Below are 26,211 nucleotides of genomic sequence, written 5' to 3'. Positions count from 1 at the left end.
CTGATCGGTGTGCATCGCGTATATACAGGGGGCTGCAAAAATAGGTATACAGTAATGAAAAACAAAACGTTCGCACAAAAACATTAGTATTAAATGAAACCTAGCACCACTATTATAATTCTGGTAATACTGGAATAATCCTTATTGGAAAACAAATGAAAAGTACCGTATGTGAAGTGACTTGGTGATACTTGGGAACTTTCAGCATTAGCTGATTTATTGAGTGTAAACAGGCAAATATACAATATTAATGTCTTTAATATACTAATTCAATCACTCACATTTTTACATTTCAAAATGTCATATTTATAAATGTTTCTCGCGTCCATCCGGTAATGTTGTCATGTGACTGAGCGTCATGTGACCGCTCAATCGGAAGGAAGTAAAAGGCCAAATTCCAAATGGCTCCTTTTATTCCTACATAAGTGCACTACGCAGGGTATGAAATAACGGCTCTTTATATAGTGCACTATATATCCAAAATAGTTGTATTTGGGATGTGATATATGGTTCGTCGGTAGCCAGATGAAAGATTGATAGTTAATATAGAAATTAATAAGTCAGTAGCATGGCTTTAATTGTCAAAGAAACACAGAGGTAAGTGAGATTAGATGGTTAAATTTGAGCAGGTTATTATTGGGGAGTTGTCCTGTTGAGAGCTGATAGTTAGCATGTGCTAGTCAGCTAACTGAATAAGTCTTGTTCTTTGTTATTGGAGTCTAATCGAGCTGTAAATACAACCAAGAGCTAAAATGATGGCAGGTAAATAAGCCAGGTGGTAATAACAGGGCTGAAGTATGTGTCGGTTATAATGAAAACGTTTCTCTTTTGCAAATGAATTGATGCAATGTATAATAAGGTTATAAAAATATGCAAGGTTATAAAAATGTGCAAGAATGAAAACAACAACCTTGGAATAGAGTGCAGTTGTTGTTGTTTTGGGTCGGTTCTTTACCTCATTTCTCTCCACAGTATCAGAGATGCAGTAACATTCATCAACTCTATAGAGGTCAATAAACTGTCCAGACTTCTCTCTCGCATTCTTCAGAAACTTCATCTTAAGGTATGAATCCACAGTTTAGTTTCCTCTAAACTCGGTTCTGTTGTGTGTTCTAGGATAACTCCACCCTGAAACACATCTGTTTATACTGAAATATTGGTGCTGTGATTAGTGATCCTGCTGATAATTTGTTGGTTAGTGGTGTTATTTGTTATTTCTCTGAGAACTGATTTCATTAATATTACTGAATCATTTAATTTTATGCAACATGTCTCAGGTGCCACTCATACAGGTGATCATACTTTGGACTTTGTCTTTTCTCTGGGCTTAAATGTTAGCTACACTTGATGTGAGAATCTTCTGATCAGTAATCATAAGTGTATTTTCTTTGACACCTCTGAAAATATTGAGTCATTTTGTGTAAAAAAAAAAAAAAAAATTGTGCTCCTGCATCATTACCCAGAACACATCGGAGTTGTTTTACACGCACTTCTCGTATGATTTTTGTGTAACTCTTCACAATGTCCAGCTGTTTATGCAGACTTTTAATGAGCATTGCTCTGTTTTACTGAACAAAGTGTTCCCCTAAAGATCAGGACAAAGGCCATTTGCAGCATTTCCCCCTGGATGATGGATGAGGTCTGCTGCTTGAGACAGAAATGGACACAGTAGATCATCATATCTTGATAGACTACATGACTGGGTGGGCATAGCAGACACAGCTTTAGACTGGTTTACATCTGACCTCACTGACTGAAGTTTCACTTCATTGGTGATTTTGTGTCCGACTCCTCCCCACTATCTTTTGGTGTCCCCCAGGGCTCAGTCCTGGGACCCTTGCTTTTTCTGATTTACGTGCTGCCACTGGAAGGATTATTAACACCTTCAACGTTTCATATTTATTTGCCGATGCCATCCAACTCCACTTTACCTTTAAAGTGTATGTAATGCCTTAAAATGAATATCATTAGTAATGACCAAAATGAATTAATAAAGCAGGGGAAAAATTAATATCAATTGTTTATTTTATTATCAAGCACAAAACTATAGATAAATCACAGCTTCAGGATCCCAGAAAAAGGCAACCGTGCCTCAGAGCTAAATTTGTATGACGTCATGCGTGGAACCCTGGTTATCTGGGTCATCTCGGTTCATCGGACGCCGTGCTTGTTTACTCGCTGAAATTGGATATTGTTATTGGAATCTTACAAAAATAATGATGGGAAAGCGCCGAGTTGTGTTTGGATGTTCAAATCTGTATACAATAGGACATTCAGTTCACGAATTTCAGAGAAATGAGACTAATCTAAAGCGACAGTGGGTGAAGTTTGTGCAAATGAAGCGGGCAGATTTCGTGTCCCCTACTAATAATAAATCTGATTAATCACGTGTGATGTCATGCACCCCTTCGGGATCTTCCGGCTCAGCCTTGGCAGATTCCGTGAAAATCGGCTAATCTTATTGATTTTCCATCAGTTTATGGCCTTTTGGATTAGCTGTGGTTCAAAAACACATGGTTAATCAACATAATGATTGTTGCTTTGTACAAGGAAAATAGTGTGGTTTAGGGGGATTACATTCACTTTAAGCCCTGCAAGACTGATAAATTATCTACACTTCTTGATTGTCACAGTGCCATCAGGGGTTGGGCAGAAGGAAAGTTTTTACAGCTAAATGCAAATAAGACCGCGGTTCTAACTGTAGCTCCCCGAAAGTCATACCCCCACTATCCTTCAAAAAATGGGATTTTTTTTCTTCTGCTGCCCACCCAAGCCTGTGAAACCTCGGGGTTATATTCAACCAATTGTTATCATTTGATCGCCATGTAAAGCAGCTGACTATGTCATGCATTTTCCATCTAAGGGACATTAGTAAATTGAGAGCAGTAGCTTCATATACTGAGCTAAAACTACTCATAAATGCTTTCATCTCCTCCCGTATAGGCTACTGTAATTCACTGTTTTCATCACTGAATAAGAATGCTCTAGATCGTCTACAGGATATTAAAAATACTGCCACAAGCTTGCTCACCAAGTCAAACCAGTGGTCCCACATCACCCCTTTACTCATGTCTCTTCACTGGCTCCGAGTTACTTTCGGGATCCAATTTAAAATTCTCACTCACATACAGAGCATGCCATAGTCCAGGCCCCTGCTTATCTTTTTCTGTTTCCGGTTGAGAGTATGCTGTGTGCATTTTGGCTGCAGCGTCTCACCGGAGCTTTTTATTTTTCTTCCCCCCCCCCACCCCCCACCCCACCACCACCACACACACACACACACACACTTTGGTTTTCTTTTTGTGATTGTATGATTTGGTGTTTTGTTCTTTGTTTTAATGTTCTTTATTTGGGTCTTTTGTCCACCGGTTGTAGTGTAGCTCTGGACCCAGTTTTGGGCGTTAGTTCCCTTCGGTCCTGGGCAATTCCATGTAAATGTCAACCTCACCATGCAAAAATAAAGCAGCATGTAATGCATCAAAACCACTCCCAGAGATATCACCTAGGCCTGTATTTTACAGATGTGAATAAGTTGAACCAATTTGTAACCAACCTAATATGTCACTGTCAGTCTTTCTTTCTTATAATGTAAAACCCAAGCTAAAATCAACTTTGATCATGTACAATTCTGTATTATTGCCACAAGCCACAGAAATGTATGCTAAAATCCACAAAACAGCAAAACAATAGCCATCCTAAATATTATTTAAGAACTTTGATAGTTTTAGCTGATATTTAGAGAGTTTTTCAAAGGGTTATGGTGGTTAAATTGCTGATTTTCTAAACATATGCCATGTCCATTTCAGACGCGTCACATCCATAACGGAATTTCGTCGCATCCATAACGCTGACTTTTCCTTCCAAAACTCTGCATGAAATACAAAATACTTTAAACAAAGATTTTTTAATATTCACCTTGGACCCCTCTATCAAATGGATATCTCCATTTCGACATTAGGTTTACAATTTCACAGAGTTTGGTAAAAATGTACAGTCACCCAAGAAAAGTGATACTTTTTCTGTCACATCCATAACGCATCTTTTATTGGCATTTTCTGGCATGCCCTAGATGTACTATGGGAATTGTTCTTGTTCTATCACTTCTCCAGTATGGTACAGCCTTAAAATATGCAGCACCTGTTTAAATACTGGGAGACGATAAAACATGCACTGGGTCATTTGTTGCCATTTTGAGTTCAAGTGTCACGTCCATAACGCTGGAATTGCTCTCCTTGGTCCGCCATGGGTGATTCCTGTACTCCTCGCTATGGATTGCAGTGAGCTTGTTGCTGTTTTTAACATCGGGGTTGTCCAGCACTCTGTGTGGCCGTGCTTCTGTGCTTGGTGTGGTGTTCCGAGCGAGGTTGCCTGGTGGCGTTGCGGTGGCTGTGCAGGCGGTGTGAGACATACCTTTGTGCGCTTTTTGGTGGGACTGTGGGCAGCTACGCAACTGGAATTACATCCTGACCCTCTTTTGGTGGCCTTTTTTTGCCTAATTGTTAAGTGACCTTGGGTGTTAAAAAGGCGCTATATAAATTGAACAACATTTATTATTATTATTATTATTATTATTATTATTATTATTATTATTATTATTATTATCTGACTGATATCCTCCACCCCTACTCAGCAGCTCACTCCCTAAAGTCAAACAACCTAAACCTACTTGTCCCCCGTATCTGTTGAAAGACCTGCTGCGACCGGGAATTCGAATCCGTTGCTCCCAGGTTGTGCTCCACCTCTGTCCATCAGGCTTGCCGAAACCATTGACTCTTTTAAGACACTACTGAAAACACATTTGTTCAATATGGCTTTGGGTAACTGTTACATTTTTGTCTTTTTATGTATTATTGTGTTTCTGTGTATTGTGCTTTGTGGCTTTTATACTAGTGCATCTCCAAAAATTATAATATCATGAAAAAGTAAAATTTTTTTCCATAATTTATTTCAAAAAGGTAAACTTTCTTCTTTTGGCTGCTCCCAATTAGGGGTCGCCACAGCGGATCTTTCGTCTCCATTGCACCCTGTCTTCCGCATCCTTCTCTACCACACCTGCCACTTTCATGTCCTCTCACCACATCCATGTATCTCCTCTTTGGCTCTCTACATGTGCTGTTCCTCTGATGTGCTCGTTTCTTATCCTGTCCAACCTCGTCACTCCCATCGCAAACCTTAACATCCTCAACTCTGCCACCTCCAACTTTGCCTCCTGTCTCTTCGTTAAGGGTACGGTCTCCAATCCATACATCACAGCTGGTCTCACTACTATCTTATACATCTTGCCTTTCACTTTTGCTGGGACTTTCCTATCACAAATGACTCATGAAATCCTTCTCCAACTGCTCTAGCCTGCCTGCACTCGCTTTCTCACCTCACTATCGCAGCCCCCATTTTCCTGCACAGTTGACCCCAGGTACTTGAATTCACCAACTTTCTTTAGATCTACTCCTTGCATCTCCACTACACTCTCATCCCCATTCTCATCGATGCACATGTATTCTGTTTTGCTGCTGCTCACCTTCATTCCTCTTCGTTCCAATGCATACCTCCATCTCTCCAAACCCAACTCAACCTCCTTTCTACTTTCACCACATATCACAATATCATCCGCAAACATCATGTTCCATGGTGACTCTTGCCTCACTTCATCCTTCAAGCAAACTTCATCATTATGGCAAGCGAGAAAGGACCCAAAGCAGATCCTTGATGAAATCCCACCTTCATCTTGAACCATTCAGTCGTTCCAACTGCACACCTCACTGCTGTTTCACTGTTCTCATCCATGTCTTGCACCACTCTGATATACTTCTCATTCACTCCACACTTTCTCATACAATACCATAACTCATCTCTCGACACTCTATCATATGCCTTCTCCAGGTCTACAAACACACAATGTAGCTTTCTCTGGCCTTCCCTGTACTTCTCAATTAACATTCTTCATCTCATCTCATTATCTCTAGCCGCTTTATCCTTCTACAGGGTCGCAGGCAAGCTGGAGCCTATCCCAGCTGACTACGGGCGAAAGGCGGGGTACACCCTGGACAAGTCGCCAGGTCATCACAGGGCTGACACATAGACACAGACAACCATTCACACTCACATTCACACCTACGGTCAATTTAGAGTCACCAGTTAACCTAACCTGCATGTCTTTGGACTGTGGGGGAAACCGGAGCACCCGGAGGAAACCCACGCGGACACGGGGAGAACATGCAAACTCCGCACAGAAAGGCCCTTGCCAGCCCTGGGGCTCGAACCCAGGACCTTCTTGCTGTGAGGCGACAGCGCTAACCACTACACCACCGTGCCACCCAATTAACATTCTTAAAGCAAAAATTGCATCTGACGTGCTCTTCCTTGGCATAAACCCGTACTGCTGTTCACAGATTGCTACCTCTCTTCTCAATCTCGCCTCCAATACCCTTTCCCATAACTTTATGGTGTGACTCATCAGTTTTATCCCTCTGTAATTACTGCAGCTCTGTACATCTCCCTTATTCTTGTATATTGGGACTAGCACACTTTCTCCATTCATTTGGCATTTTCTCATTCTCTAGGATCTTATGAAACAATCTCATTAGGAACTCCACAGCCGTCTCACCCAAACATCTCCTCCAAGCCTCAATCGGGATGCCATCTGGTCCGACTGCTTTCTCAGTCTTCATTTTTTTCATGGCTGCCCTCACCTCATCCTAAAAACAGAATATTTCTAAGATCAATCAAAAAAAGGATTTACAATACAGAAATCTCCAACTTCTGAAAAATATGTTAATTTATACACTCAATACTTGGTTGAGGCTCCTTTACCATGAATTACTGCATCAGTGTGGTGTGGCATGGAGGCGATCAGTCTGTGGCCCTGCTGTGGTGTTATTGAAGCCCAGGTTGCTTTGATGGTGGCCTTCAGCTCGTCTGTATTTTTGGGTCGGGTGTTTCTCATCATCCTCTTGACAATACCCCATAGATTCTCTCTGGGGTTCAGGTCAGGCAAGTTGGCTGGCCAATTGAGCACAGTAATATCATGGTCCAGAAACTATTTGGTAGTAGTTTTGGCACTGTGGGTATGTGCCAAGCAGGGCTCTACACTAACTTTTTTTTTTTTTTTTTTCAGGAGCACACGTGCTCCTAAGTTAAAAATTTTAGGAGCACAGGGAAAAAAATGGGGGCACAAGCAGGTTTTCATTTTAAAGGTTTATTGCAGCGCAAACCTTAGACACACCAACACATAATACGCAAAATTCAGTTGTGAATGAATGAATGAACGAATGAATGAATGAACAAACAAATGAATAACGAACAACTGAATGAATGAACAAACAGTAGCTAAACAGAGAGCAGAGCTCAGCAGAGCTAACAACATCATCAAGGACAGCTCCCACCCTGGCTCTGAGTTCTTTGACTTGCTGCCCTCAGGCAGGCGTTACAGGTGCATCAAAGCAAGGACCAACAGACTCAAAAACAGTTTTTTCCCACAGGCCATAACCACCTTGAACAATTAGCCTTTTTCACATTACGTCACTTGCAGGGGAACTTGTATCCGTTTTTAGCCTTTTGAATGGAAGAAGAGGTATACGGCGGCAACATATGTTAACAAAACTGTGTCATTCACAGATAAGATTGATAATAATATTGCACATTGTTGTTTATCATTACGTATTGTTAGCGACCATTCCAGTCACCTATCTGCCTTGCTTTGGAAAGGAAGTTTATTGACTTTCTATGGTTGCACTGCAAAAAATAAAAATCTTAGGAAGTTTATTTGTCTATTTTCAAGTCAAAACATCTAGCCACCCTTATTATAAGACATAATTGCCCAACAAGCAAAACCTCATTTAGCTAGAAAGGCTAGTTTTTAGACAGTCCATCTTGAAAATCTTGTATCGACAAAATGTCTTGAAAAAGTCTTATTTGGAGCACCTTTGAAAATAATTTGTTTTGTTTTTTTTAAATAAGTACGTACATTTTGGACAATTGTCAAATGCGGTTCATCTTGTTTCAAGAAAAAAAAGTATGCTTGTTTTGGGAATAAATGAACTTTACTGAAATCTTTGAATCTTTCATTACAATTCAACTCCACCTTACAGATCCTAAGTTTACTGTGACTGTTTTCTCAGTCATTCAGAGTGAGCTCCTTCTAGATGCTGTACATACTCTAGACCAGACAAGTGCCTTCAAAAAGGCTATGAGTGAGGTGGAGGGTGTTTTAGTGAGGTCTTTTTGGAATGCTGTGAGTTAAGTTCAGTGTTTTTATTTTTTTATTTTTTATTTTTTTGTGCCTGATCTTGTAAACCCCTCGTACACATGAATAGTCAGTGCCCCAAAATGCACTATTGCTTTGGCGTTGTGTAAGCACTGTAAGTCAAAATGCGTAGACTTTTTATTATTATTATTTTTTTGGTGCCTGAGGTCCTGGGGAAGTGGAATCTTAAGAGATGTTTTAATGTTTGAATGTTGAAATGGGAAAAAAAAAATAAACTTGTTACAATGCTACACGTGTCGTCAACTTGATTCAAGATAGTCTCTGGTCTCATATCTAGAGTATTTTACTAATTACAGGTCACAAAAGGAGAATCTTTTAAGCTAGCAATGCTTAGTTGTAGAATTTAACAATCCTAATATTAGTATATTTATCTTAAATTCAGTTTTTACTGCTAAGACTTTGTCATGAATTTAAGTGAAATACCCTTAAAATGAAATAAATAAAAATGACTTGAATGGCTAAATGTAAGAAGTACGATCTTGTTATAAGAACTCTTTTGATTATTTTGAGTTAATCAGATCTCGCATAATAAGTTCCCCAATCTTATTTTGGAATTATTTCATCTAAAAACAGGTTAGATTTTTCATCTTACTTTAAGAAATCTTACCAAGTCAAATTTGACTAGTTCCATTGGCAGATTTTTTTCACCTGATTCAAGCAAATATGCTTTGTTTTAATCTTTTATTTCTTATTTTTGAAAGGCAATTTTTTGCAGTGTGCTACTTGTTAGCCAGCAGATTAGCATGCTGCCTCTTCTTCCATTCAAAAGGCTGAAAACGGATGTGAGGTTCTTCTGCAAGTGATGTAATGTGAAAAAGGCTAATTGCATGCCTGACTGATGCCACTTCTGGCAGGTGCAACAATGCACCAACAAGGACCTAAAAGGACAATATTCTCACACTTACCTGATACAGTGCAATACTTATTACAGTGCAACCTCAAAGAGCAACTTTTTAGTTTTTATAGCTTTTGTATAGGGCAGCACGGTGGTGTAGTGGTTAGCGCTGTCGCCTCACAGCAAGAAGGTCCTGGGTTCGAGCCCCGGGGCCGGCGAGGGCCTTTCTGTGTGGAGTTTGCATGTTCTCCCCATGTCCGCGTGGGTTTCCTCCGGGTACTCCGGTTTCCCCCACAGTCCAAAGACATGCAGGTTAGGTTAACTGGTGACTCTAAATTGACCGTAGGTGTGAATGTGAGTGTGAATGGTTGTCTGTGTCTATGTGTCAGCCCTGTGATGACCTGGCGACTTGTCCAGGGTGTACCCCGCCTTTCGCCCGTAGTCAGCTGGGATAGGCTCCAGCTTGCCTGCGACCCTGTAGAAGGATAAAGCGGCTAGAGATAATGAGATGAGATGAGCTTTTGTATATTTTATATTTCTACACTTTTACATCCATACCCAATACAATGCAATACCAAATACAGTGCAATATCCTGAGTTTTGTAGCTGAACTGAGTTTCTATAACTAATGTGCAATTAACATCTGCAACTCAACACGCCCAGTTGTGTATATATATTCTTTGTTTTTCTGCTGTGTTGTGACATGCACCATTTTGTATATGAGTCATTCTATAATTAGGGGTACATCTCAAGTCCATGTGCTGTATTTGTCAATTTCACTAACTATTAACTTCAGCCAATGATCTTTTGTACATTAGGACACATTTCTCTTTTATATAATACAAAAAGTCAACAAATTGCATCATTTTACTCTGCAAAAATGCATATATAATACTGGAATTTGGTGTTTTTATGCTGTCCGATTTTCCAAATGTCAGGTTTGGTCTTCATATTTACATTTTAAAAAAAGGTTTTTGTTTAAAATTTTTACAAATATTTATTCATGGTAATTATTATAATATGACAAAAGTGTTTAAAAGCCTAAAATGCTTTATATTATAAATTAAATGAAGAATTTTGTGTGCGTCCGAGAAACTTATGTCAACTGTTACCCACTGAAAACCCCCCCATAAATCGGCAAATGGTTTGATCCTAAGTCATGTGACCAACATCATGTGATGTCATATCCTCTTTGGTGGGAAATTTGAAGACCGTGTGGTAAGTTTTGAGTTCACCTCTTCAATATTTTCATCAATACTGTTGTATAGTCCTAGAGAGGGTTAATTGTCTGTCAACTGTGTTGTCAACATATTCATATAAACCTGATTTAGAAATTGTATTTACAAAATATACAGCTAAAGATGATAAAAATATGAATTGATTAAGGTCTTGTAGTGAAAGCTCTGAGGTCTGCAGTTAGCACAACACTCTAAAAATGGCCGAAATGTCAACTGTGTTACCGTCAACTGTGTTACCCATCAGCTATGACACAGTTGAGGAGGAGTATGTTTTTGTCACTTAATCTTCATATTGACAGACAAACAAACAATGATTTAATATGTTCAATTTGTTAAATAAGCTACGTTTCTCTGAAATTGTGTCTAAATGTTGTTTTAACAGTTCACCTGAATTCATCAGCTTATTTGTAGTTAAATTTAAAACAATAAAAAGCTCTTTTTATCCTAAAAAGTGTCCTCTTGTTCTTCTGCCCTGTCAACTGTGTTACTCCAGTCAATTGTGTTACATTGCCTGTCAACTGTGTTGCAAGTGTTTTTTGTGCTATAAATCTCTTATGTGTTTGATGAACTGTAAAATAAAAGATTGGGGATTATCTCTGGATAGGGAAGTCTTGTATAAGGAGGGAGAACAACTCTAAATTCGATGTAACAAGGATTTATGTTGAAAAAAGTGTCATTCTGCATCACAGTGAACCATAAAATCCTATTTATGAAGCTCAAAATTCATATTTTCCATAACAGTTTTACAGATTAATTAAAAACATCTTGTTAATGGACTTGAGCACTTTCAAACAAATGTGTTTTCAAATGTGTAGTATTTTTATATATGTTTAAGATGACATAACATTTGTCTGTAACACGGTTGACAAAATAAACAATCAAATGTTCATTTTCATTAAAATATTTTAAAAGTAATTTAAGATTAAGCTTGGCAATTAATTTGTTTAGGAACTTGAGGGTATATACCATGGAGATATAGATATATATATATATATATATATATATATATATATATATATATATATATATAGGTTATTTATTGAAAAAGAATACTGATATTTTGAGATTTTGCTTTACATGAAATGTACCCCTAATTATAGAATGACTCGTATACTGTATATTATTTGTTTTTCTGCTGTGTTGTATGTTCCCATCTAAATGTTTGCACTGGGGTGTGTGCTTTCCATCTCATTATATAAATTTCCCGCACCTTCTCCTGTCGTTCTAGCTTTCTTCACTACACTTTCTTCCTTGTCCGTTCTTTTATTCTTGTTTCCACCATCATTGCTTTTAAAAAACGCTGTTATTCTCTGCATAGCGAATATATTTCTCAGCTCGGTCCGAACCATCTCTCAGTTATCTTTCAGTTGAATGCTCTGATGAATCCCTAAAAAGCACTTTTCCCACCTAATGCCACACCCACAACATACAACCGTGGGAAAGAGGGGCAATCACAGAAAGATGAGTAGAAAACGGGAAAGGTTACGGGGGATATTTATTGTGATAGTAGGCTATTGTAGCGTCAGCACAAAAGCACCAGACTCAACTTTAACTGAAAGTGTTATTCAGTAGCCTAAACTTATTCAAGCTACAGACCGAGAAGAATAAAAATGCTGAAATCTCATGTCCCGGTAAAACGCACTAGCATGGCAGAACGGCAAAAAAAAGTGTAACTTTTACACACACACACACACACACAACTACACGCAACTACAGACAGGGAGCAAGGCGCAGGCAGAACACACACACGCATGCGCGCACGTACGTACACAACACTGAACACACACACTTTTTAACGTTTGATACATTTTAGAATGTTAAACTCGTCGCGTCTGTGCTCAGTGCTTTCCTAAATTGTCAGCCGCAAGAAGCCCTCGCACGAATGCGCGTTTTTTTTTTTCGTCGTTCGCATGCCGAAAAATTCGCTCGCAAATGCGAGTGAAATTTGCGCACTGTAGAGCCCTGGTGCCAAGTCCTGCTGGAAAAGGAAATTGGCATCTCCTTGAAGCTTGTCAGCAGATGGAAGCATGAAGTGCTCTAAAATCTCCTGGTAGATGGCTGCATTGACTTTGGACTTGATAAAACACAGTGGACCAACACCAGCCGATGACATGGCACCCCTAGGCCTGTCACGATGATGAATATTGTTGAACGATATATTGTCTCAGAAATTATTGCGATAAACGATGTTATTGTTGACGTCTTTCCAAGACAATTTTATGCCACTAGTAAAATAATAATGATCATGCAAATACACCCTTTCAAAGAACAGTAAACTTTTTAATTAAGTCAACTTATTCAACAGTGGAATGTAAAAAATATATAAATAAATAACCTAAAGAAATAAAACAAACAAAACTACTCACAACAAAACCAATAAATAAAATACAATCTATGGCTCTTAAAAATTGCACTTAAGTAAATATTAACTTGGCACAGGGTAATAAAAAGACATTCTTTTCTTCATAGGCAACATTCTGCCAATCCAGTTTCTCAAAGTTTAGTACCCAGATAAACCAAAAGTGCAAAGTAACAATGTATTGCCAGCTGTCATTTGGATAAAAGTAACAGTTAGAACGAGAACATGTAGGCAAGGGCGTAGGTTTGGTATTAACATTGGTGGGGACAAAAACCCAATGCCAACCCCCAGTGGCGCCAACTTCAGGTCAACATTAGAGGGTCACAATATTTTGCTCCATTGTGTTCCAGATGATTATCCATCATCTCTCAAGTCCAGACTTTTAAAATTTGAAGTTCAGAACTGTAGTAATTCATGAATAATAATAATAATAATAATAATATGCAATTCATTTGATTAATTGCAAATCTTGCATGTGATGATTAACTCATTCTACCAATTTGCAAATGTGTTTTACAAGCGAATAACGCATTGACTGTCAGGAGGAAGTATGTCTCTAGAACTTTTTTGACATGTTGAAAGGTTACAATTTTACTTGGCAACAGAATGTATGTGAATTCTGATTGGTTGTTGTTATATTCTTGCCCTTTTGTTGCCTTCTTGAGCCCAGAGTGGAGAGGGGGGAGTGACAGGGTTCTACAGAGAAGTTTTTAGCCTACCGCTTTCAAATGAACCCCCTCGAAAACCAGTCAGTTCAGTATATGTGTGTACTCGGTTTGTGACATTTTCAGAAGAGTGGCAGGAGTAACCAAACATTTCTGATCAAGAAGGCGGAGGCTGTTGCGCTGATTACGTGAAAATGTTTGATTTGATTGTTCGTGGCCCAGACACCTTTTAATGTCCACATCACCATCAGGTTGTTGTTTACATGAGTCATGTTACACGAACTTGGTGAGGGCTCTTTGCAGGTCTTAACTGAAGCACTTCAAGTTAACGGTTAGCAGGCTGCTGAAGTTTGCAGGCACTTCACAAGCAAGACTAGGTGCAATATTAGCCAACATGAGCACACATGAACATGAACACCAGTTGTTGTCGGTATCAAGTCGGATTGTTCTTTGCATGCCACACAAACTTAGAAAACAGTCATATTTGTATGTTGTTGTTTTTACACACTGAATACGAACTGTTGTTAACTGATTAATTTTACGAGCTAATCTAACGTTACATTCCTCAAGGACAGTTTGCTAGCTAGCAGCCGGTCACTGCACTGCAACCGCACTTGCTAATTGACACGGTAGCTGGACTGCATGCTGTTTCGTGACCACGCCCCCAGAGCAAATATTCATGAGTGAATTTTGTGTGGTGTTTCGCCCAGTGGAAACCTACAGTAACCATTTGTGTCCCGCGCATGGAGTGTTTTGTTTTATTTATTTATTCTTCAGTCAGAAATATTGGTCGGGACACGTCCATACCCAATTCTATGCCTATGGTCTGTCCAATGGAGCAACATGTTGTTGTTGTCTTTTCCCCATTCAGTGGATCCCCTGGCTGGATAACTGTTACATGCTGCTGAGGCCCCACCTCTGACAGAGAGCCGAGTGAGATGACGGAAAACAGCGCAGTGTTTTATTCAGTCAATGGGTTAACTAATACTCTGGCGACTTCCCTATGTAGATGCACAGCGTGTAAATGCCAAAATCGCGGTAAAAAAAAATTACCAAATTAATTTTCATTTACCGGATGATAAGTCGGTATATCGAATATCGCGACAGGCCTAGGCACCCCAAATCATCACATACTGTGGAAACTTCACACTGGACTTCAACCACCTTGGATACCCCTCCACTCTTCCTCCAGACTGTAGGACCTTGATTTACAAATGAAATGCAAAATTTACTTTCATCTGAGAAGAGGACTTTGAACTGCTGAGCAACAGTCCAGTTTGTTTGTTTTTTTTCTTTTTTTCCTTAGCCCAGGTAAGATGCTTCTGACATTGTCTCTGGTTCAGGAGTGGCTTGATATTAGGAATGCAACAGTTGTAGCCACTTTCCTGAAGTTGTGTGTGTGTGTGTGTGTGTGTGTGTGTGTGTGTGTGTGTGGTGGCTCTTGATGTACTCACACCAGCCTCAGTCCACTCCTTGTGAAGCTCTCCCAAGTTCTTGAATTGAGTTCTTGACAATCCTCTCAAGGATGTACAGTAATATCATGGTCCGGAAACTATTTGGTAGTAGTTTTGGCACTGTGGGCAAGTGCTAAGTCCTGCTGGAAAAGGAAGTCAGCATCTCCATAAAACTTGTGAGGAGATAAAAGTATGAAGTACTCTAAAATCTCCTGTTAGAGGGCTGCATTGACTTTGGACTTGATAAAACACTGTTGCTTGTGCACCTTTTCCAGCCAGACTTTTCAGCAATGACCTTCTGTGGCTTACCCTCGTTGTGGAGATCATCTTCTGGACAACTGTCAAGTCAGCAGTCTTCCCCATGATTGTGGTTGTGTGTACTGAACTAGACTGAGAGATACATGGTGTTTTATACTGTTCTACTCAAACTCGAAATTAAATATTCTAATATTTTGAAAGTTTTTTTTTTGTGTGCTGTAGGCCATAATTATCAAAATGATAAAACTTTCTTGAAACATTTTGGTTTACTTATGAGTCTCCAATATATTAAATTTTCACTTTCTTAAATAATGGATGGAAAATATTTAACTTTTTCATGATATTCTAATTGGGCGGCACAGTGGTGTAGTGGTTAGCGCTGTCGCCTCACAGCAAGAAGGTCCGGGTTCGAGCCCTGTGGCCGACGAGGGCCTTTCTGTGCAGAGTTTGCATGTTCTCCCCGTGTCCGCGTGGGTTTCCTCCGGGTGCTCCGGTTTCCCCCACAGTCCAGAGACATGCAGGTTAGGTTAACTGGTGACTCTAAATTGACCGTAGGTGTGAGTGTGAATGTGAGTGTGAATGGTTGTCTGTGTCTATGTGTCAGCCCTGTGATGACCTGGCGACTTGTCCAGGGTGTACCCCGCCTTTCACCCGTAGTCAGCTGGGATAGGCTCCAGCTTGCCTGCGACCCTGTAGAACAGGATAAAGCGGCTAGAGCTAATGAGATGAGAGATGATATTCTAATTTTTGGAGATGCACTAGTATGTTGTCTGTATCTACTGTTTTCTGTTATTTTATGTTTTTCTTGTATCTTACATATTGTGACTCCTATCGTACATATTTCCTCTTATTTATTCCCTGTACAGCATTTTGTGACACTTGTCTGTGAAAAGCACTTCATAAATAAACTTCACTTACTTACTCGCTTAACATAGCAGTTGTCTACCACACTGACGTTATAGGGCGGATTTCTTGCACAGTTAAAATGGCATTTAGTAAGTAAGGAATAATGAACAGCCAGCTGGTCATTATTACGAATTATACAGTAGTTAGTTACGATCCACTGATTTGATTGATCAAGTAGCGTTCAAATGCTTAACATTTTGCGAGAATAGCACTGGGACGTTTCTCACTTTGTGCATCACTCCACTTGACCATGTAAAATTGGTTGTGTTAGTGACATGATCAGATAAATGATACTTTTCAGGAATATAACATTTAACTTAAAATATGAAAGCTCGTCAGATGATGATCAAAAGGAAAAAGCAACACCAATTTTACCAGAAACACCTTTAATGGGAATGTACAAATTAATGTGAGCTAGCTGATGTGCTATAAAGTGAGTGGATTCTTCGGGATCTGTCTGCTTGCGGAGCAAAAACATATTTGTCCATATTGTGTTCAAAATTTCACTTGTGCAATATTTAATTTCTTGTTTATATAACTGTTGTATAAAAACAGCATCACATTTGAAGTCCTGCTGTTGCACTGAATATTAGCATGGCTGTGGTTAGCTCCGGCACTCGGCCTGCGACAGAATCACAGCCGTGTTGATGTTCGAGTACAACAGCATCCTCTCTTGTTTCATATTGCTAAAACAAACCCAGGAGTTTGCAACAACTACTCGCTCTCTGTACATTATCCTGCTTATTACATGGCTGCATACTAAAGAAATCAGTAATTTGACACACAAATTTGATTTAAAAGGGATTTAATTGATTTGTAAGTGGTGTTTTTTTTTTTTTAATCGTTTCTGCTAATGACGTGGTCCATAGCAATGGTCAGAAAAACCAGACTATAGAATGCCATAATTAACCAATCAGAATCAAAGTATTCGACAAAGCTGTGTAATAAGTCAGGAATAACCTGTAACAGACCGTGCTGTTATACAAAAGTAACACATGCCAGAAGGGAATGCTGCTGCCCCCATCCCACATCACCACCTCCGAAGTGAGTTATTTTCGTGTAACAGCACAATGTGGAGTGTGTTATTACACTTTAGCGATTTGTCAAGGTTTGCAACATCTCATCTCATTATCTCTAGCTGCTTTATCCTGTTCTACAGGGTCGCAGGCAAGCTGGAGCCTATCCCAGCTGACTACGGGCGAAAGGCGGGGTACACCCTGGACGTCGCCAGGTCATCACAGGGCTGACACATAGACACAGACAACCATTCACACTCGCATTCACACCTACGGTCAATTTAGAGTCACCAGTTAACCTAACCGGGTGGCACGGTGGTGTAGTGGTTAGCGCTGTCGCCTCACAGCAAGAAGGTCCTGGGTTCGAGCCCCGGGGCCGGCGAGGGCCTTTCTGTGCGGAGTTTGCATGTTCTCCCCGTGTCCGCGTGGGTTTCCTCCGGGTGCTCCGGTTTCCCCCACAGTCCAAAGACATGCAGGTTAGGTTAACTGGTGACTCTAAATTGACCGTAGGTGTGAATGTGAGTGTGAATGGTTGTCTGTGTCTATGTGTCAGCCCTGTGATGACCTGGCGACTTGTCCAGGGTGTACCCCGCCTTTCGCCCGTAGTCAGCTGGGATAGGCTCCAGCTTGCCTGCGACCCTGTAGAAGGATAAAGCGGCTAGAGATAATGTGATGTGTGATGTGAGTTAACCTAACCTGCATGTCTTTGGACTGTGGGGAAAACCGGAGCACCCAGAGGAAACCCACGCGGACACGGGGAGAACATGCAAACTCCGCACAGAAAGGCCCTCGCCGGCCACGGGGCTCGAACCTGGACCTTCTTGCTGTGAGGCGACAGCGCTAACCACTATACTACCATGCCGCCTGGATTGCAACATTTCATTTGTATGTCATTCAGTGAATGACGCACTCTGCATTTTAATGGTTTATAGTTAGATTTAATGTTGTGGAACTTCAGAGAGAGAAGTTAGTTTCTGTTCTCACTTGCTTTGTAGCTGTGATAAAGTTATTCCTCATCATTCTCTCTCTCTCTCTCTCTCATCCACCCACGAACGCACACTATCACAAATTGGATTATGTACAAAATCTCAATGTAAGCTTCTTCATAATTGCTTGCACCTGTAATGAATGTTTGTAGCCTTCACCAATTATCATTATATGAGTGGGGGGGTGGCTCCATAGTGTAACACAGGGCTTAAAAATAAATCCTACCATTAATTTACCACTATGTTCAAATGGATGTTTTCCAAGTCGGTAAAAATTTGTCTGCCCTGTCTGTTAATAAACTATTTCTACTGCGTTTGCATCCACCTCCAGACTTTGTGATGGTAATGCTTAGCAGTAAATCAATTGAAGACATTTTTATCACCGTTTCTCATGACACTTTTACTGCTTTGGTCAAGTAGATTAACTCTGATAGACATGGTTATATTTGCACACCGATTTAATCATCATTTGTATCATTACATGAGTGCAAATTAGCTTCAGCCAACATTGATGAAACTACAAAGACTTGGCAGCAGTTGAAAAATGGGAGGGGTAAAATGTGTTTTAATCTTAGTGATGTGACCGATCTAAGTGAAATGTATTGTATTGTTATTTTAAATGAAAATATCAGTTCATGACACTTTGAACATTTTATATAGATTTTATGCAGCTGTTTAGGATTGAAATGTTTATGGTACTGAAAATGTTACACTCCTGATGTCCCAGTATATGGTGTGTGTAGATGCATGCAGCAGGGCAAAGACATGTTTACTTTCTATAACGGGCTCCTGTGAACCACGGAAGAACACAGACAGAAGCTTAGACATTACCATATTAAGTAAGGATCAAATTAATGAAGGGTGTTTACACTTCTGACACTTGAGGGTAGCTGATATTATTGGTACATTAATATTAGAAAGTTGTGTATACAATGTGCAAGGCCTTAATAAAATGCTTGATATAATTATTTTAATAACGTAGATTTATTTTGGTTGAGTGTCATTGTGTGCTAGAAAAACAAGACATAAAATCTCAACATTGTTTTTACAAAAATACAACCAATATTTCAAATATTTATTAGAAAGCATCCACAATTTCTTATCTCATCTCATTATCTCTAGCCGCTTTATCCTGTTCTACAGGGTCGCAGGCAAGCTGGAGCCTATCCCAGCTGACTGTGGGCGAAAGGTGGGGTACACCCTGGACAAGTCGCCAGGTCATCACAGGGCTGACACATAGACACAGACAACCATTCACACCTACGGTCAATTTAGAGTCACCAGTTAGCCTAACCTGCATGTCTTTTGGACTGTGGGGGAAACCGGAGCACCCGGAGGAAACCCATGCGGACACGGGGAGAGCATGCAAACTCTGCACAGAAAGGCCCTCGTCGGCCATGGGGTTCGAACCCGGACCTTCTCGCTGTGAGGCGACAGCACTAATCACTACACCACCGTGCCGCCCGCATCCACAATTTATTTATATCTATTTTTTTCCTGATAGAAATTTTATGATAATGGATTACGAACACAAATTATTGCCCCAAAATGAGTAAAGAATGCCTTAGTTCCATTCCGTAATCACTTGAAAACATGCAACACAAAGGTGCTACACTCCTGACAGTTTTAGGCAATGTAGTTCTGATTTACTCTGTTCTGATTTATCAGACGTTTTTTTTTTCACATTATACCCCTTGATGTTTAACAATTTAAGTCATAAAGACAGCAGAAGCATCACACAATTTTTTTTTTTTGTTTGTTTTTTATTGCCAGAAAATTTAAAAGAGCCATTTAAAAAATGTTCTCTTGTATGTTGATTTTGTAGAACTATGGGACTCATACCGTTTAGCTATTTCAGATGTCCTACATGGGCTGTATGCATTTTATTATGCAGTATGCACAGAATGATTTCTTTATGCATTATGCACTTATTTTTAAAGGACCATGCCCTCTTTTTAAAGCCTCTCTATCTCACAAACTAATGCAGATACTTGCCTGAAATTTTGTGCACTATTTATTGGGAATAGGGACATTATTTCCAGAAAGTAAGAAGCAAATCTGAGATGGTCAGGTGGGAGGCCTGCGGTGATTTCACGTGGATTGAATCTTTTACTTTGTTCAACGTCACTTTAATACTGATTTTCTTTTTTTTGATTATGAGGATAGTTGGCCTTACATTTCCCTGTACATGAGCATCTGCTATAGAAACAGTAATGTATCAGAACAAGCGCATTAATATTAACCTGTGCTCATGTTACAGCCAGAACTATACTGCATCCCCACTATAACGGACTCCTTGGGGGACATCCAAATGGTCTATTATACCAAAAAAGTTGTAATGCTGAAATGGACCCACTTGTCATACTAAACACTCATGTTAGCTATATGCGAAATTTTAGGCACGTTTTCCTTATCACAAATTTCTCCTTCCGAGTCACCATCACGGTTCATTGACTGAGTTAGAGGATCGCTAATGGAGGCGATGATTTCTTCATCTGTTATAGAAATGATTGAGGTTACGGGTGTATTGTTGTCAGTGTCCAAACACTGACTTGCGATGTTTTCTAAATCTTCACATTTCCGTTCATTCATGTGTTGCAACTCACTGATGATGTCATTTATGTCATGCTGGGCATGGGGAATAAAAACACAGCTGGTACGCTTTAACTAGGTGTTAAATTTAGTGGCGTCAGAAGTCATTTCGTCCTTTTATTGATCCTTTGATCACTGTTCTTGATAATTGTTAGTGATTGACACCTAAGCTAGGTTCATTAAGCCTCTGTTTTCTGGTGTTAAGACGTATTGTTAACTTGACTGCGGACTCGATTACTTAGTGTTTGTCTCTGGTGGTAAGAGGAACGCATGCCTAAGTGTCATGTAAGCTGGCGAATGAAGGATGTAATTGCAGGAAGTGTTTTATTTACAAACAAGCAGGCAAACAGTTTGTAATACTTCCTGATGTGGGTGGAGCACAGAAGTACGGCAGGCGAGAGTTGATGTTTACACAAATACTTTATTGAGCTTTTCAGCTTGCTTGCTTCCTTTCATCACTCACTCACTCACTCACACATGCATTGTGGTTGGGGAGAGAGCTCCCTTTCTCTGCTCTCTCTCCTTTTATGCTCCGTCCCTGTAACAACCAGTGACACACACACACACACACACACACACACACATTAATTGACAGCAGGTGGAATGACTTAGCCACTTACCTTCCCTGATCCCGCCCTCCATTCACAGATTGCTGCTTGGCCACGTCCCCGCTGCCACATACCCCCACTGCCCGACTCAGGCCGGGGAGCCGTCTGGCCTGAAGCTGACTCCCCCCCCCCCCCCCCCCCCCCGCCCCCAATGGGACAGGAAGTCCGCCACCACCATCTGTGCCCCCGGCCTGTGGATCACCTCGAACTTAAATAGCTGGAGGGCGAGATACCAATGGGTGATCCGCGCATTGGCATCCTTCATGCAGTGGAGCCACTGAAGGGGCGCGTGGTCCGAACAGAGAGTGAAAGGGCGCCCCAGCAGGTAGTATCGGAGGGCGAGGACCACCCACTTGATGGCGAGACACTCCTTCTCGATTGTGCTATACCTGCTTTCACGCATCGAGAGTTTCCGGCTGATGTACAGCACGGGGCGTTCCTCGCCATCCACCTCCTGGGACAAAACGGCCCCCAGCCCTCTTTCCAATGCATCAGTCTGCAAAATAAATGGGAGAGAGAAGTCAGGGGAGTGTAAAAGTGGCCCCCCACATAGTGCAGCTTTTACCTCAGAGAAGGGCTGTTGGCACTGCTCCGTCCACTGGGCTGGATCTGGAGCCCCCTTTTTAGTGAGATCGGTTAGCGGGCTGGTGTCGTCCAAATAATTAGGTATAAACCTACGATAATAGCCAGCCAACCCCAAGAACCGTCTCACCTCCTTTTTGGTCTTGGGCCTCGGGCAGGCCGCAATTGCTGCGGTCTTGTTAATTTGGGGATGCACCTGCCCATAGCCCAAGTGGAACCCCGGATACTGTACTTCCACCTGCCCAATCACACACTTTTTTGGGTTAGCTGTGAGGCCCGCTCGCCTCAGTGACTTTAGTACAGCCCTCAGGTGTTCCAAGTGCCGCGGCCAATCATTACTGTAGATTACGATGTCATCTAGATAGGCGACCATGTAGGCAGCATGAGGGCGGAGGACCCTGTCCTTAAGCCGCTGGAATGTAGCGGGTGCCCCAAACAACCTGAAGGGGAGCGTGACAAATTGGTGTAATCCAAACGGTGTGGAAAAGGCCATTTTCTCTCGGGATAGAGGGGTCAAGGGGATCTTTGTTCGATCCAGTGTCGAATAAAAGCGAGCTGCGCCTAACCAATCAAGCAACTCATCAATGCGAGGCATTGGGTATGCGTCAAATTTAGACACTGCGTTGACCTTTCTATAGTCCACACAGAACCGGACTGACCCGTCTGTCTTGGGAACCAGGACCACTGGGCTGCTCCAGTCACTGTGGGACTCCTCGACAATGCCCATTTCGAGCATGGCCTTGAGTTCGTCCCGAACCACCTTTTTCTTGTGTTCGGGCAAGCGGTAAGGGCGGCTACACACTACCACCCCTGGGGTTGTTTCAATGTGGTGTTCTATGAGGTGGGTACGATCAGGAAGGGGTGAGAACACGTCGGAAAATTCCTTCTACAACTTTGCTACCTCCGTGAGTTGGGCCGGTGAGAGGTGGTCTCCACAAGGGACCAGAGTGGTCCGAGATGTTATCTTTTTTTACCTCTGGCCCCAGCTCCGCCTTTTCTGGGACTACCAACGCCACGGGGACCCCCTCATTCCAGCGTTTTAAAAGGTTGAGGTGGTAGATTTGCAGTGCCCCACCCCTATCCATTCGCTTCACCTCATAGTCGACGTCCCCGACTCGCCGTGTGACCTCAAAGGGCCCTTGCCACTGGGCGACTAATTTAGAACTCGACGTGGGCAATAATACGAGCACTTTGTCTCCCGGCGTGAACTCTCTAAGGCGCGTGCCCCTGTCATACAGCCGGCTTTGACATTCTTGTGCCTGCCGTAAATTCTCCTGTGTGTGAGGGTGTGGAGTTTTGCGCGCAGGTCAAGAACATACTGGATTTCATTTTTACTCGGTGAAAGTCCCTCCTCCCAATTTTCCCGTAGCACGTCCAGAATGCCACGCGGCTTACACCCATATAATAATTAGAAGGGAGAAGACCCCGTGGAGGCTTGCGGGACCTCTCGTACTGCAAACAACAGGGGCTCGAGCCACTTATCCCAATTACGCTCATCTTCACTTAGGAATTTACGGATTATGTTTGAGTGTCTGGTTAAATCGCTCTACTAAGCCATCCGTTTGTGGGTGATAAACACTGGTGCGGATAGACTTAATCCCCAGTAACCCATACAGCTCGCGCAGTGTACGTGACACAAATGAAGTGCCTTGGTCTGTCAGGATTTCTTTCGGAATCCCGACCCTAGAAATAAAGTGGAAGAGCGCTTCCGCAATACTGTGTGCTGAGAGACCGCGGAGAGGCACTGTTTCCGGATATCGCTTTGCATAGTCCACTAGAACTAAAATAAAGCGATATCCCCGTGCTGACCAATCTAATGGCCCGACGAGATCCATCCCAATTCGCTCAAACGGGGTCTCGATTAGAGGAAGAGGGCGCAAAGGTGCTTTTGGAGTGGCCATGGGATTTACTAATTGGCATTCACGGCATGCCGCACACCACCGACGGACATCCCCGCGAATCTCTGGCCAATAGAATCGGGCCATTATTCGGGCTAGTGTTTTATCTTACCCCAAGTGTCCAGCCATGGGATTAAAGTGAGCGGCATGGAACACAAGTTCCCTACGGCTCTTTGGGATTAACAACTGGGTTATTTGCTCCTTGGTTTGAGTGTCCTGTGTCACTCGGTACAATTTATCTTTAATAATGGCAAAATAGGGGAAGGTCGGTGCTGCGCTTGGCTGAAGAGTTTGACCATCAATTACTCTCACTTGGTCAAACGCATGCCACAGAGTCTCGTCTCATGACTGCTCTAACGGGAAATCCCCGGGAGAGGGAGGAGGAGTGGGCTGCTCCTCACTCTGTCACGGTGTTGATGTAGACGGCTCTGCGACAGCTTCTCCAGTCAATGCCACACCGTGACCTTCCCGTGACCTACTAGTGCAGGACCCACTGCGTGTTAAATATTCCATTAGGTTTTTAAATTCCAGCCAATCAGTACCCAAAATCAACGAGTGGGTGAGATGGGGACTAACCGCCGCCTTTATTCTGTGCACTTGGCCCCGGGATAGAATTTGAACAGACACTAGAGGGTAATGGTGAACATCCCCGTGCACACACAACACTTTCACCGCTTGTGTTCCCCCCAATGCCTCACCTTACACCAGGTGTTGGTGAATTGAGGTCTGATTGCAACCGGAATCCACCAAAGCGTGATATGTAGCCCCTTGAATACTCACCGGTATGCGATACATTCCAGCCCGATCGGGGGCGGTTTCTGGTGCATCGGGGATCTGGATTACAGCACCCACCTCCCTTGCGGAGCTCTGACCTTGGAGATGCTCTGATTCCCCGCCGCACCAGCACACTGGCCCAGGCTTTCCCTCTGCACTGGTGTTATGGGTGTCATTCACTTGAGGGGGAGACAACACAGACACAGGAGAGGGAGAGGGGAGGACACCATGGGTGCGATGGGCTGGCTGGGGAAGAGCCAGCCGCCACCTCTGTGGCAGGGGAACGGGATGGGGAGGGGGCGAGAGACGGGGAGAAAAGGGAGAGAAGAGAAGCAAGGGGAGACGCCTCGTCTGCCTGCTGTCGGAGCCGCCTCCAGATGGTCTTCCGCCAGCTCGATGGCTTGCTCCAGCGAAGCCGGGTGATGACACTGGACCCATTCTGCCATTTCTTCCGGAAGTCGAAAGACAAACTGCTCCGGTGCCACCAGATCGATGATCTCGTCAGCGTCACGGTTTTCCACCCTCAGCCACCGCCAGCAGGCGTCCTGGAGTTGCTGGCCGAATGCAAATGGCCGGCCGACTTCCTCCGATGCCAGCGTCCGGAAGCGCTGGCGACTTTGCTCCGGGGAGTGGCCGAGCCGCTGCAGGATGGCTTTCGTTAGGTCAGCGTAGACCAGCTGGCTATCATCAGGGAGCTGCTGCGCTGCGAGCTGCTCCTCACTAGTCAGGAGTGGGAGAAGGCTTGCCGCGCGCTGCTCCTGCGTCCACCCCCACGCCTCAGCTGCTTGCTCGAAAAGAGTGAGGAATGCTTCTGGATCGCCCTGCGATCCCATCTTTGTGAGGGTGGTGGCAGCGGTGGTCGATGCCCCTGCTGACGCGAGCCGGTGCCGGAACGCCTGGCGATCTTCCTGCTGGGCCAGCATCAAGGCTTCAAAGCGTTGCTCCTGCTCCTTTCGGAGGGCGATCAGCGCTTGATGCTGGTTCTGCTGGGTGGTAGTGAGGGCAAGGATGAGCTCTTCGAATGGCGGGGACTCCATGGGGTGGTTCCCTTCTGTGTTCCTGGGTTTCAGCACCACTGTAATACTTCCTGATGTGGGTGGAGCACAGAAGCATGGCAGGCGAGAGTTGATGTTTACACAAATACTTGATTGAGCTTTTCAGCTTGCTTGCTTCCTTTCGTCACTCACTCACTCACTCACTCACTCACTCACTCACTCACTCACTCACACATTAATTGACAGCAGGTGGAATGACTTAGCCACTTACCTTCCCCGATCCCGCCCTCCATTCACAGACTGCTGCTTGGCCACACCCCCGCTGCCACACAGTTCAAAAACATAAGACAAAGGCAGGGTCATGAAACAGACAATGGTCAACCGAGGCACAAACAGAATGACCAAGGCAAAGATGAAAGGCAGAGCCCAGATACACAAAACAGTCAAAACCAGAAAGGCAATACACAGATACAAGGCTGGGTAATGTGAACAAGGTACAGGCCATATACTGTACTTATGTATACATTATATAAGTCTGTGTGTTTTAGAGAGTCCATTCAGAGAGTCCCAAGTGCATGCTGTGATTGCGTTCTAATCCGGAACAGGTGCATAGTATTGTAATTAGTCCTAATGGCACTTGGAGTGCACAATGTGAATGTGCTTGGATGTAACACAGTGAGATATATATATATATATATATATATATATATATATATATATATCTCGTCTCGTCTTCTTCCGCTTATCCAGGACCGGGTCGCGGAGGCAGCAGTCTAAGCATG

General features: G+C 42.5%; 1 protein-coding gene across 2 annotated transcripts in view; it reads left to right on the top strand.

Moving 5' to 3' along the window:
• The first annotated feature begins 464 nt into the window (after positions 1-464).
• The window catches only part of commd10 (COMM domain containing 10), a 131,565-nt gene continuing 105,818 nt past the window's right edge, over positions 465-26,211 (top strand). The window contains exons 1-2 of one of the 2 annotated variants that reach the window (XM_060931892.1): positions 465-597; positions 973-1,063. In XM_060931892.1, the coding sequence (XP_060787875.1) occupies positions 569-597; positions 973-1,063 (120 nt within the window). In that variant the 5' untranslated portion in view covers positions 465-568. The remainder of the gene's footprint in view (positions 598-972; positions 1,064-26,211) is intronic. The other variant, XM_060931893.1, reaches the window with a different exon arrangement.

The sequence above is a fragment of the Neoarius graeffei genome, chromosome 10, assembly GCF_027579695.1.
Source record: "Neoarius graeffei isolate fNeoGra1 chromosome 10, fNeoGra1.pri, whole genome shotgun sequence".
Lineage (NCBI taxonomy): Eukaryota > Metazoa > Chordata > Actinopteri > Siluriformes > Ariidae > Neoarius > Neoarius graeffei.
The sequence above is the reverse complement of the archived record's forward strand: the minus strand, read 5'-3'. Positions and strand labels throughout refer to the sequence as shown.